Source organism: Artemia franciscana, chromosome 14, assembly GCF_032884065.1.
Source record: "Artemia franciscana chromosome 14, ASM3288406v1, whole genome shotgun sequence".
Taxonomy (NCBI): Eukaryota; Metazoa; Arthropoda; class Branchiopoda; order Anostraca; family Artemiidae; genus Artemia; species Artemia franciscana.
Window position 1 is genome coordinate 37,626,839 of NC_088876.1, and position 12,952 is coordinate 37,639,790.

The 12,952-nt window shown below is 38.1% G+C and overlaps 1 protein-coding gene across 1 annotated transcript in view; it reads left to right on the forward strand.

Moving 5' to 3' along the window:
* LOC136035672 (tyrosine-protein phosphatase non-receptor type 9-like) overlaps positions 1-12,952 on the forward strand; it is a gene marked incomplete in the record, with an annotated part of 119,376 nt that overhangs the window by 66,888 nt on the left and 39,536 nt on the right. Inside the window, 1 exon segment of the mRNA XM_065717590.1 lies at positions 2,109-2,249. Coding sequence (XP_065573662.1) covers positions 2,109-2,249 — 141 coding nt within the window.

A 12,952-nucleotide genomic window follows, 5' to 3' on the forward strand; every position in this document is an offset into this window, starting at 1 on the left:
CAACGGAACGGATCCGCTCTCTTTGGGGTAGTTGGGGGGGGGGGGTTATTTCTGAAAAATTATAAAAAATGAGGTATTTTTAACTTACGAACGGGTGATCGGATCTCAATGAAATTTGATATTTAGAAGGATATCGTGGCTCAGAGCTCTTATTTTAAATCCGACCGGATCTGGTGACATTTGGGGGGAGTTGGGAGGGGGAAACCTAAAACTTGGAAAACACTTAGAGTGGAGGGATCGGGATAAAACTTGGTGGGAAAAATAATCACGAGTCCTAGATACATGATTGACATAACCAGAACGGATCCGCTCTCTTTGGGGTAGTTGGGGGAGGGGTTAATTCTGAAAAATTAGAAAAAATGAGGTATTTTTAACTTACGAACGGGTGATCGGATCTCAATGAAATTTGATATTTAGAAGGATATCGTGTCTCAAAGCTCTTATTTTAAATCCTGACCGGATCTGGTAACATTGGGGGAAGTTTGGGATGGGGGAACCTAAAATCATGGGAAACGCTTAGATTGGAGGAATCGGGATGAAACTTGGTGGTAAAAATAAGCAAAAGTCTTACATACGTGATTTACATAATTGGAACGGATCCGCTCTATTGGGGGGGGGGGGGGTATTTCTGAAAATAAGAAAAAATGACGTATTTTAACATACGAAGGAGTGATCGGATCTTCCTGAAACTTCATATTTAGAAGGACCTCGTAACTCAGATCTCTTATTTTAAATCTCAACTGGATCAAGCGTAATTCGAGGGGGGCAGTTGGGGGGACCGAAAACCTTAGAAAATTCATAAAGCGGTGAGATCAGGATGAAACTGGATGGGAAGAATAGAAACCTGTCTAAGATACGTGACTGACATAACCAGACCGGATCTGCTCTCTTTGGTGGAATTGGGGGGGGGGGTAATTTCGAAAATTGAGTTATTTGTAATTTACGAAAGGGTGACTAGATCTTAATGAAATTTGATATTTAGAAGGATCTTGTGCTTTAAAGTTCTAATTTTAAATTCTGACCAGATCCTGTGACATTGGGGGGAGTTGGAGGGGGAAGCCGGAATTCCTGGAAAACGTGAAAATGGGGGTATTTTTATCTTACGAATAGATGATCGGATCTTAATGAAATTTGATTTTTAGAAGGAATTCATGTCTCAGAGCTCTTATTTCAAATCCCGACCAGATCTTTTGACATTGGGGGGAGTTGGAGGGGGAAATCTTGGAAAAACACTTGGAGTGGAGGAATTGGGATGAAGCTTGGTGGATAGAATAAACAAATGTCCTTGATACGTCATTGACAGAATCGTACTGGATTCGTTCCCTTTGGGGGAGTCGGGGGGAGGGGTTCAGTGATTTGGCGAGTTTGGTGCTTCTGGGACGTGCTAGGACGATGAAAATTGGTAGGTGTGTCAGGGAGCTGCACAATTTGACTCGATAAAATCGTTTTCCCAGATTCGACCATCTGGGGGGCTAAAGGAAGAGGAAAATTTAGAAAAAATTAGGTATTTATAACTTACGAGTGGGTGATCGGATTTTAATGAATTTTGATATTTAGAAGGACATCGTGACTCAGAGCTCTTATTTTAAATCCTGACCGGCATTAAGCATCTTATTTTCTTTTTTAAATCAATCTATTGATTCATAGAATTTTGTTAGAGCTCATACCATATGATCTCTTGGCTCTCAGCTCTTCTCGCCTCGTCACAAGTGCCATATGAGCCCTTAGCTCTTGTTATTGGTTGGGCTCTATAAAAAAAAAAACCTGGAAAAAAGCGTCAGACATTCGTTTATACGCATTTTTGTTACATTTTACGAGTCGAAAAAAAATTGGATGGGAAGGGGGTCAAACCCCCTAGCTCCTCCCTGAATATGGCATTAGATTGGAGGTATATCCGATTTTACTACTCAGAGGTTTAGGGAAAGCAAAGTCATGCACGGCTGTATTAGATGGTTTGAAACTTCTTTATTATATGCTACATCCGTACAAAAGGAGTTTGTACGGCATTTAGAATTGACATAGACCCTCAGTGTCTTTTAACTGTCATTGAAACTCAGTGTCTTTTATTTTCAGTTTTGTGTATTTATCTTATTTTAATTGTTTTCTAGGGTTTAGTTTATCAATTGGATGTGGCGTTAGAGAGCGTAGAAACGCAAAAATGTGGGCTTATTTTCATTTACGACATGACGGAAAGTAAATACAGTAATTTCGACTATGAATTAAGCCAGAAGATATTGACTCTGCTAAAGGTATGCACTTGAAAATAGCCCATTTATTAGCCCATTTATTTGGCCAATTTAGCCCATTTGTTAATTTTTTTTTGTAATCATAGTTCCTTTCAATTATTATTTCATTCTTGACCAGGGTAACTACCTCCCAAGAAGCTATGATGTTGGAAGACTCCAGGATGAGAATTTGTGAGAAACTTCCCAGGAACCGTTGAATACTATATTTGAGAGTTTAAAATTTGACAATGTGGAAGATGGATGGAAAAACAATTTTTGAAGTTGCTGATGGTGTCTTAGGCAAGAAATTTAAGACTGCAGCTAGAAATATTAGTGAAAAGCTATATGTTTAATAGAGAGGTCAAGGGGAGCAAAGAAAGTGAATAAAGCATTAAAATATGAACTAAGTAGGTGCGAGGTGGAAGCCATGGATAAAATTGTTGAGGATCTGGAAGACGCAGATAGATGGAATAATAGTATTTTATTGCACTGGCATGTTAATAAATCGAGAGGGAGTAGATAGTCCGGACTTGTCCTAGTTAACAGTTTGGAACGGGGCCACGATTAATCATACGGAAAGAGTGAAAGAGAGATATGCAGAACAATTTGAGAATGTGCTAAACCGAGATAGAGTTGCAGGAAAAGATATTGTGGAAAATAAAAAAAAGTTTGTGATACCTTGGATGTGAAGGAAGAATTAGCGACAGTAATTAGAGAATTAGAAGCTAATTAAAGAATTAGCTAAAAATATAAAAAAAATAATAATAATAATAAAAATAATAAGGCTCCGGGTGCTGACAGTGTTGTAAATGACTTTCTTAAATATAGTGGCTCTGAGGTTAGAAATAAGCTATTGAAGATTGTGAATATGATTTTTGAAAAATGGGAAGTACCTAATGATTTTAGGAAAACCTTAGTTAAACCACTGTATAAGAAAGGTGACGAGTAAGTGTCGTAATTATCGAGGCATTAGTCCAGTGCAAGAACACTGCGTTAATAATTGAGAAGTGCCTTAGTTGTCAAACACCTTTGGCTCTCAGTTATATATATTATGAGCAAGCGTTCGATTATGTTGATAGAAGAGCTTTAGCAAAGGTCTTATCCTTGTATGGTATACCAGATAAATACATTAAAGTGATTAGCACTATGTACGAGAGCAACATGGCTGCGGTTCAGGTAGGAAACGAGGTCAGGAGTTGGTTTTGTATTAGATAATGAATTAAGCAGGGTTGTGTTCTTATGGATCATTTTTTGACTGTGTCTTAAGAAGCACAGGAAAGGCAATGGTAGACCACGGAATCAAACCGAACTTGGATTATGCTGATGATTTAAGCATCCTAGATCAAAGTGTGATGAAAATGAATGGACTTTTAAGGTATTGAGATTTGAGGGTGCTAGAATAGGTTTTAAAATTAATGTTAAGAAAAGTCACCAAGGCTAGGAATTAGTGAAGATAAAATGGTAATGTTGGGTAACGAAAAGATTGATCAGGTGGGCAGCTTCACTTACCTTGGTAGTATTATTAGTATAGATGGTGGGCGAAGCTAAAAATAGTTAAAATTAGAATAGCCAAGGATCAGGTTGTTTTTTCACAGTTAAAAAAAGTTTGAAGAATAGGAAGATAAGACTGAATACTAAGGTTCGAACATTGGAAGGTATAGTGATAACAGTGGTCGAATATGGCTCTGAAGTATGGGCGCTCCGAAAAGCCGATGAAGATTATTAGGTTGTTTTTTTTTTTTTTTTTTTTTTTTTTTTTTTTTTTTTTTTTTTTTTTTTTTTTTTTTTTTTAGAGAAAGTGCCTGCAAATTGTTCTGGGTATCCGGCTAGCTGACCGTATTTCAAACAGCTGGCTGTGCGAAAAATGTGGTTCAATTCCGCCTTCTAGGGCTATTAAAAAAAAAAAAAATTTAATCGAAAGTAAGGAGTGACACTAAAACTTAAAACGAACAGAAATTACTCTGGGACAGCCCCTTTCACGTTGAGGGAGGAACAGCCCTTTTCATACACGGAGTAATTTCTGTTCGTTTTAAGTTTTAATGTCGTTTTTTCCTTACTTTCAGTTAAAAAAAACTTGTTTTTTCTTTATTTAATTTCTGAACGTTTTTGATTTAATGCATGTATTTATTTTGGCTCTCCGCAAATGAATAATTAAAACGAAATTTACGTATTTATTTTTTTTTTGCTAAATGGCATTCTCTTAGTTTTGACGATTTTGAGAAAAAGGGTGGGAGAGGAGGCCTAGTTGCCCTCTAATTTTTTGGGTACTAAAAAAGGTAACTAGAATTTTTAATTTTTAACGAACGTTTTTATTAGTAAAAAATATACATAAATTCAAATTAACTTACGTAACGAACTTCTATATTCGTATACTTTTATTATGTATATGAGGGGGTTTGCCCCCTCGTTAATACCTTACTCTTTACACTAAAGCTTTAATTTTGTCCCAATTCTTTAAGATTGACCCCTGAATTACAAAGGCTGTAGAATAAATAGTTGAAATTACTAAAAATACTGTAGCGTAAAGAGCGAGTGATTTAAGAAGAGATGGACCCCCCCCCCATATGCGTAATAATGTCTGTTCGTTTTAAGTTTTAATGCAGGTATTTACTTTCAGTTGAAAAAACTTTTCACATTTATTTTTTCATTGTTTAAAAAAAAATAATGCTAGAAAATCCTGCGCCCCCTTCATGGATTTTCTCTTCTCCCATGACAAATTCCTCCAGGGCAAGATCCTTCCACATAGCCCCCTCCCCTCAACCCCCCCCCCAACCAAAAAGTCATCCTGACAAGGTTTGTAAACTTCCAAATAATCATTACTGTATGTAAACGCTGGTCAAAGTTTGTAACTTGGGGGACTGTGGGGGAGTAAGTCAGCCCCAAAGACATAGTTATTATGTTTTTTTGTCTATGCTGAACAAAATGGCTATCTCAAAATTTTGATCCGTTGACTTTTTGGAAAAAATGAGCGTGGGAGGGGGCCTAGGTGCCCTCCAATTTTTTTGGTCACTTAAAAAGGGCACTAGAACTTTTAGTTTCCGTTAGAATGAGCCCTCTCGCGACATTCTAGGACTACTTGGTCGATACGATTACCCCTGGGAAAAAACAACAAACAAGCATACAAATAAACACGCACCCGTGATCGGTCTTGTGGCAAAAAATACGAAGTTCCACATTTTTGTAGATAAGAGGTTGAAACTTCTACAGTAGGCTTCTCTGATACGCTGAATGCGATGTTGTGATTTTGCTAAGATCGTATGATTTTTAGAGGGTGTTTTTCCCTATTTTCCAAAACAAGGCAAGTTTTCTCAGGCTCGTAACTGTTGCTGAGTAAGGCTAAATTTGATGAAACTTCTATATTTAAAATCGGCATAAAAATCCGATTCTTTTGATCGGAGTTTCTGATTCTTTTTTTTTAGAGTTTCGTTTACTATTGAGCCGGGTCGCTCCTAACTACGGTTCGTTACCACGAACTGTTTGATTATGAAAGAAAGGTTGAGATAGCTAGAGCACGTTCTGCGGATGAAGGATGACAGGTTGCCGAAAATCGTCCTTTTTGGCCAACCGTTTAGGGCTAAACGGAAAGCAGGTCGTCCTCATTTGGGGTGAGAGGATGTCATAAAGAAAGATCTAAAGGAAATGGGAACTTCCTGGGAGGGTGTAAAGGGGGAGGCTTTGAATGGATTGGGATGGAGGAGGAGCGTGCGTAGCTGTATTTGCCCCAGGCAGCTTGGTTCTGCAGTGAGTTGTTAGTAGCAGTAGTAGTAGACTTGCAAACATAGACCCTATTTGTTTATCTTCCTTTTTTTCTACATCAATTGGCTTAGGTCAGGCATGTGTGATGGTGCTTTACCCTCTAAAGTCTAGAGATGCAAACAATTGGCTTAGGTCAGGCATGTGTGATGGTGCTTTGCCCTCTAAAGTCTAGAGATGCAAACAATTGGCTTAGGTCAGGCATGTGTGATGGTGCTTTGCCCTCTAAAGTCTAGAGATGCAAACAATTTTTCGCACAATGTCCTGTATGCATTGCTGCACTGTTCATCCGCTTGCCAAGGAATTTTAAAAAGTTGTTCAGGACACTCTTGTGAAGGGTTTAGGCATAAAATTTCCCCTGTCCCCCTAGGCTCTGATAATATTTTTTGCGCTGGTGAAATTAGAGACCCCTCATTATAAATAGTTTATATCACAAATAGTTGGTCAAATTATTCCCTTCTTGGGTATCCAATTAAGGGGTTAGTTAATTATTGATTTTGTCGTCCATTACACTTCTGAAATTATCAAACTTATTTTTCATTAAATTCTTTAAATTTTGTATTGAAAGATCATTTTCAAATTTGAAAATACTATCATTATTTTATATTTAGGGGAAATGTCTGCGTAAGGAGGATCCCAATATTAAAATGAATTTGCATCTTTTTTACTCCTTATATATTTCTGGGGGAAGAAAAGAATTTTCTGCGGAGGGGGCGCGAAGTTTTTGGGAGGAGAATGGTCTGCAGGGGGAATTTCCCGGGGAACTGTTCAAGTAATCTTAATAAGTTTAAGAAAGCGATCATCGTTATTATAACACGGGGGGGGGATTTGCCAGGGGGGAGAGGGAAAATTTTTTCGTGGGTAAGAAGGGAAGTTTTCAAGGGCGAGAATTTTCATGGGGGATTCTTCCGCGGTGGAGATTTTCTGGGGTGTGACTTTCTTTAAATTTCCTTTTCTGTAAGATCGTTGCAAAGCGCGACGAGTAAGCTAGTACTATATATAAATTGGCTATGTCTTCTTTGCAGAGAAAAAATGTTTATAGAAAACGATCAAAGATGGAGGGATGGGGGGTGGGGTTTTTTCTTTTTAAACAATTACTTGTAAAACAATTTAATTTCACAGATAATCTACATTCGTCTGTTGAATGAACTTGCCCAGGTTTATCACTGAATGAGATTTGGAGGTTAAGAAAAAAGAAGTACAAAAGCTATTATACCTTTACATGCCTTAGTTAAAAAAAAAAATTGCAATTTTTGAATTTTGGTAACTATGATTTTTTAGATTTAGTATACGTGGAGCAATGTCCGGGCAAAGTGGTTGCAAACTGCAATGGTCCGACGGCCTTGAATGAGGGCCGAACACCCGAGCGAGCGAGAAGCGAATTAACATTTTGGCTTGTTTCTATATAATTCGCCTATGTTTGAAGTTGGACGAAATATCCCCTCACCCTCTAAGTATTTTTTCACGTACATGCCTGGCTGAAATAAAGTATATTTTACTGTTTTCAAGATATAGGATGATTTTTTGCAGCGTTCTGATGATTAATCGATTAGACTCGAATTGCTTTTGAACTATCACGAGACCGGGGTTGCTTTCCGGTGATTATCCGGTATTTTTTGCACGAGATTGACCATTGTTTTCTCCAAGAGCAACCAAATCGGTTGCCCCATTTTAGGGCAAAAACATAAACTTCAAGGTGATTTATAGGTAATATGCGTCTCAAGGGAGACTAGAGTCTTGGAAAAATAAGGCTAAATAATAAATATTCAATGAACTTCTATTATCTAAAAGTAGTGTCACAGGAGTGCCCGGGGGGTATCTTTGGAATTCAGTTTCTTGAACATTGTTGGATGAGTGTTTGCTGGGGTCCTCTTTTAGGGGAGTGGGACATTCCTCTAAATGTAAAGCTGATGTTAAATGGCTCAAAACCCTCACCTTGGATAATTTTGGCAAAACAGATTAATAAACAAAAATACGCATAGCCTACACGGGGATTGAATAAAGGGGGAGGGGGGTAGGTGCACAAAATAGAACAAAAATAAAAATTATGCAAATTATAGCCTGCGAAAAAAATTAAGAAATTTAGGCAAAATCGCAAAATCTCGATATGCTGAAGGAAAGGGGAAAGAGGCCGAATTTATGGAATATGACCCTCCTAGACACTGGATAACAATTGCAAGTGCCAAAGACCTGAACTGTTGGCGTTTGCGAGTTCTGGGAGTTGAGGGAGGTATGCACAAAAACTGATATTTGGGCTTTTTACTTAACAAATTGCTACTGTTAGCTATCCAGAAATTTGGCTAGTATTTTATAATTATTTTTGTAGACCACCTAAGTTTTTTCAATTGTTCTCTGTAGTTTCATATAACATTTAACATAATGATGTGAGCAATACTTTCATTAGCAGATCATTGTAAGTTGTAAGAAAAACTTAAAGTGTGTCACGATTTTTAAAATGGAACATAAATAGCGCAAACAATCTACATATTCCTGTCAGGATATGATTAGCAAAAATTCGATCTTCATTGAATAAAAGCGATTTTTAGCTATTATAACACTTAATATTTGAGTCATGACAATTATATGAATAACTTTTGTCTTTTGAGAATATGGCTTAGTATTGCAGTTTGCATAAAGTTGAGATTGATAAAGTCGTATATACTTTAAGCAATGATACAACAGCCCTTGGTCATCCATGTTTCACCTCCAAGGGCCCCAATCACCCTCCCCCAAATTTTTACCCCTCCTTTTTGGACTAAGAGTTTTTGCCACTTAGAATTTTTTGGACTTAAGTGCGACATTAAAACTTAAAACGAACAGAACTTATTCCGTATATGAAAGGGGCTGTCTTCTCCTCAACGTCCCGCTCTTTATGCTAAAGTTTGACTATCTCTAACAACTCTACTTTTTAAAACAATAAAAAACTTTGGTGTAAAGAGCTGGACGTTGAGGATGGGACAACCCCTTTCATATAAGGAATTATTTCTGTTTGTTTTCAGTTTTAATGTCACTCCTTATTTTCAGTTGAGAAAAACTAGTTTTTTTTATTTAATCAGAGTCAAGGATCGATTCAACCTCAATGTGGAAGGCCAAAGATCAGTACGTAGATTCTTATCTGTAGGAAACGTGCCAGGAGGTCTTGCAAAGACATACATCTGAATGACTTAGTTATTGCGTCTTTGTTCAAGGAGGCACACTAGTGCCTCTTTAAAGAGGCGAACCACGACAATGTTAAGCGATCTTCGGTTCCAGTGGTTGCAGAGGGATGGGGAGGGATGCATTTTGTAGCCCGAGCTCCAACTAAGAAATCTGCCAAATTTCATCCCCCTCCGACTTTTCCTTCATGGGGAAAATCTGGCCGAAAGTTTCGACCCCCCAACCCCCCCCCCCCCCCCCTTTAACGTTGTCCGCTGAAATTCACAAGTTAAGGTCCCCTAGGGCCCAGGAGCTTATCCGCGAAATTTCAGCTCGATCCGATAACTCCTTCCCTGTTTTCCAGAAACCACGCATAGCCACTTAATGTTCATGTTCTCCTTTTTGTTTTTTTTCTGCCACGCCTACAGGTCACAGCCGACATCGGATCTGGGTGTACGAAGATTCATTCGACGCGGAATTCTCCGAGTAATTTTCCTGGAAAGTTTCGTCGGAAAATCTTAACCCCCCGATTTTCTAGCTTAGAAAAACCCATTTCCCCATAAGAGCCCATGTTAATTTTTGAAATTCTTAAAAGTTATTTAAAAGTTATATTTATACACATGCAGGTATTTCGACTTCAAACATGCCCGGTTAGCTCAGTCGGTAAAGCGTGGGACTTTTAATCCTAAGGTCAAGGGTTCAAGTCCCTTATCGGGCGGTTTTTTTTTCACAAAATATGAAAAAACTTCGTTTTCTTAAAGAGTTAAAGAGGCTGCGTCCCAAAGTCGAACCTTAAAACGTACAGGAATTAGGAGAGGCAGTCCTAATTCCTGTACGAGGAGTACAGGAATTATTAAATTACATCCAACATGGATTGTAGAAAAACGTACAGAAATAATATGAAAAAAACTTCGTTTTCTTAAAGAGGCTGCGTCCCAAAGTCGAACCTTATAACGTACAGGAATTAGGAGAGGCAGTTGGGGGGCTGCCGCCCCCCAAACCCCCCGCTTTTAAAGACTCTTTTGTACAGGGTTTTTGTTTTGTTAATTAAAAGAGGGCCTTTCCGAAGCCAAGAGCGGGGGGTTAGGGGGGCGGCAGCCCCCCACAACAAAAAACCTTTACAAAAGAGTCTTTAAAAGCGGGAGGTTTGGGGGGAGTCAGCCCCCCAACTGCCTCTCCTAATTCCTGTACGTTTTAAGGTTCGACTTTGGGACGCAGCCTCTTTAACTCTTTAAGAAAACGAAGTTTTTTTCATATTATTAACTTGTAAACGCAACGCGTTAAATCGGAAAAATTAGAAAAAATGAGGTATTTTTAACTTACGAACGGGTGATCGGATCTTAATGAAATTTGATTTTTGGAAGGATATCGTGTCTCAGAGTTCTTATTTTTAATACCGACCGGATCCGGTGACATCGGAGGAAGTTGGGGGAGGGGCTAAAATCTTGGAAAACGCTTAGAGTGGAGGGATCGGGATGAAACTTGGTGGGAAAAATAATCATAAGTCCTAGATACGTGATTGACATAACCGGAACGGATCCGATCTCTTTGGGAGAGTTGGGGTGAAGAGGGTTAATTATGAAAAATTGGAAAAAAATGAGGTATTTTTAATGAAATTTGGTGTTTGGAAGGATATCGTGTTCCAGAGCTCTAAATACCGACCGGATCCGGTGACATTGGGGGAATTGGGGGGGGGCTGAAGTCTTGGAAAATGCTTAGAGTGGAGGGATCGGGATGAAAATTGGTGGGAAAAATAAGTACAAGTCCTAGATACGTGATTGACATAACTGGAACGGATCCGCTCTCTTAGGGGGAGTTGGGGGAAGGAAGGGTTGATTCTAAAAAAAATTAGAAAAAGAGGTATTTTGAACTTACGAAGGAATGATTGGATCTTAATGAAATTTCATATTTAGAAGGACCTTGGAACTCAGATCTCTTATTTTAAATCCCGACCGGATCCAGTGTCATTGGGGGAGGGACCGAAAATCTTGGAAAACGCTTAAAGCGGAGAGATCAGGATGAAACTTGGTGGGAAGAATAAGCGCAAGTCCAAGATACGTGATTTACATAACCGGACTAGATCCGCTCTCTTTGGTGGAGTTGGGGGGGGGATAGTAATTCGGAAAAATTAGAAAAAATGAGGTATTTGTAACTTACGAACGGTGATCAGATCTTAATGTAATTTGGTATTTAGAAGGATCTTGTGATTTAGAACTCTCATTTTAAATCTGAACCAGAATCTGACATTGGGGGGAGTTGGAGGGGGAAATCGGAAATCTTGGAAAACGCTTAGAGTGGAGAGATTGGGATGAAACTTGATGGAAAGAATAAGCACAAGTACGTGATTGACATAATTGGGACGGATCCGTTCTCTTTGGGGGAGCTAGGGGTTGTTAATTTGGAAAAATTATAAAAATTGAGGTATTTTTAACTTAAGAACGGGTGACCGGATCTTAATGAAGTTTGATATGTTGGAGGAACTCATATCTCAGAGCTCTTGTTTTAAATCTCGACTAGATCGAGATTTAAATCGATCTGGTTTAAATTAAACCAGAACTACCCCGCAGTCTCCCTGGGAGGGGTTGCAAGTTACAAACTTTGACCTGTGTTTACATATAGTAATGCTTACTGGGAAGTGTACGGACGTTTTCAGGGGGATTTTTTTTTGGTTTGGCAGGGAGAGTTGAGGTGGGGGGGTACGTGGGAGGATCTTTCCATGGAAAAACTTCTCATGTGGGAAGAGACTTTCAATGAAGGGGGCGCAGGATTTTTTTTTTGCATTATTTAGAAAAACAAGGAAAAAATAAATATGAGAAGTTTTTCTACTGAAAGTGAGGAGCAGCATTAAAACTTAAAACGAGGAGGAATTATTGCGCGTATGAGGGGCTTACCTCCTCGTAATACCTCGCTCTTTACGCGAAAGTATTTTTAGTAATTTCAACTATTTATTCTATGGCCTTTGTGATTCAAGGGTCATGCTTAAGGAATTGGGACAGAATTTAAGCTTTAGTGTAAAGAGCGAGGTATTGACGAGGGGTGAACTCCCTCATATACGCAATAAAAATATACGAACAAAGAGGTTCGTTACGTAAGTTAATTCATAAATTACGTATATTTTTTACTTATGAAAATGTTCGTAAAACAATCAAAAGTTCTTGTTGCCTTTTTAAGTAATCAAAAAATTAGAGGGCAGCTAGGCTTCCTTCCTATCTCCTTTTTTCTCAAAATCTTCCGATTAAAATAATGAGAAAGCCATTTAACCAAAAAGAAAATTAATATGCAAATTTCGTTTTAATTATTTATGTGCGGAGAGCCATGATCAAAACATGCATGAATTAAAAAACGTCCTGAAATTGAATAAAAAAACAAGTTTTTTTAAATGAAAGTAAGGAGCGACATTAAAACTTAAAACGAACAGAAATTACTCCGTATATGAAAGGGGCTTTTCTTCCTCAACGCCCCGCTCTTTACGCTAAAGTTTTTTCCTTTTTTAAAAAGTAGAGCTAAGAGAAAGAGTCAAACTTTAGCGTACAGAGGGAGGCGTTGAGGAAGAAAAGCCCCTTTCATATACGGAGTAATTTCTGTTCGTTTTAAGTTTTAATGTCGCTCCTTACTTTCATTTAAAAAAAAACTTGTTTTTTTTAATTTAATTTTTAATCAAAGACGAACAGCGATTAATTTTGAAAAACAAAATTTTCCCGAGGGAAGTAAAGAGCTAAGTTGAATCTTAAACAGACAAAAATTATTACTTCACAACGTGTCTAATATATATCAATAAAACTAGTACAAATAAACCAACTAATTATGTTTCCCTATGCTTTTAGGATTATAGAAAACAA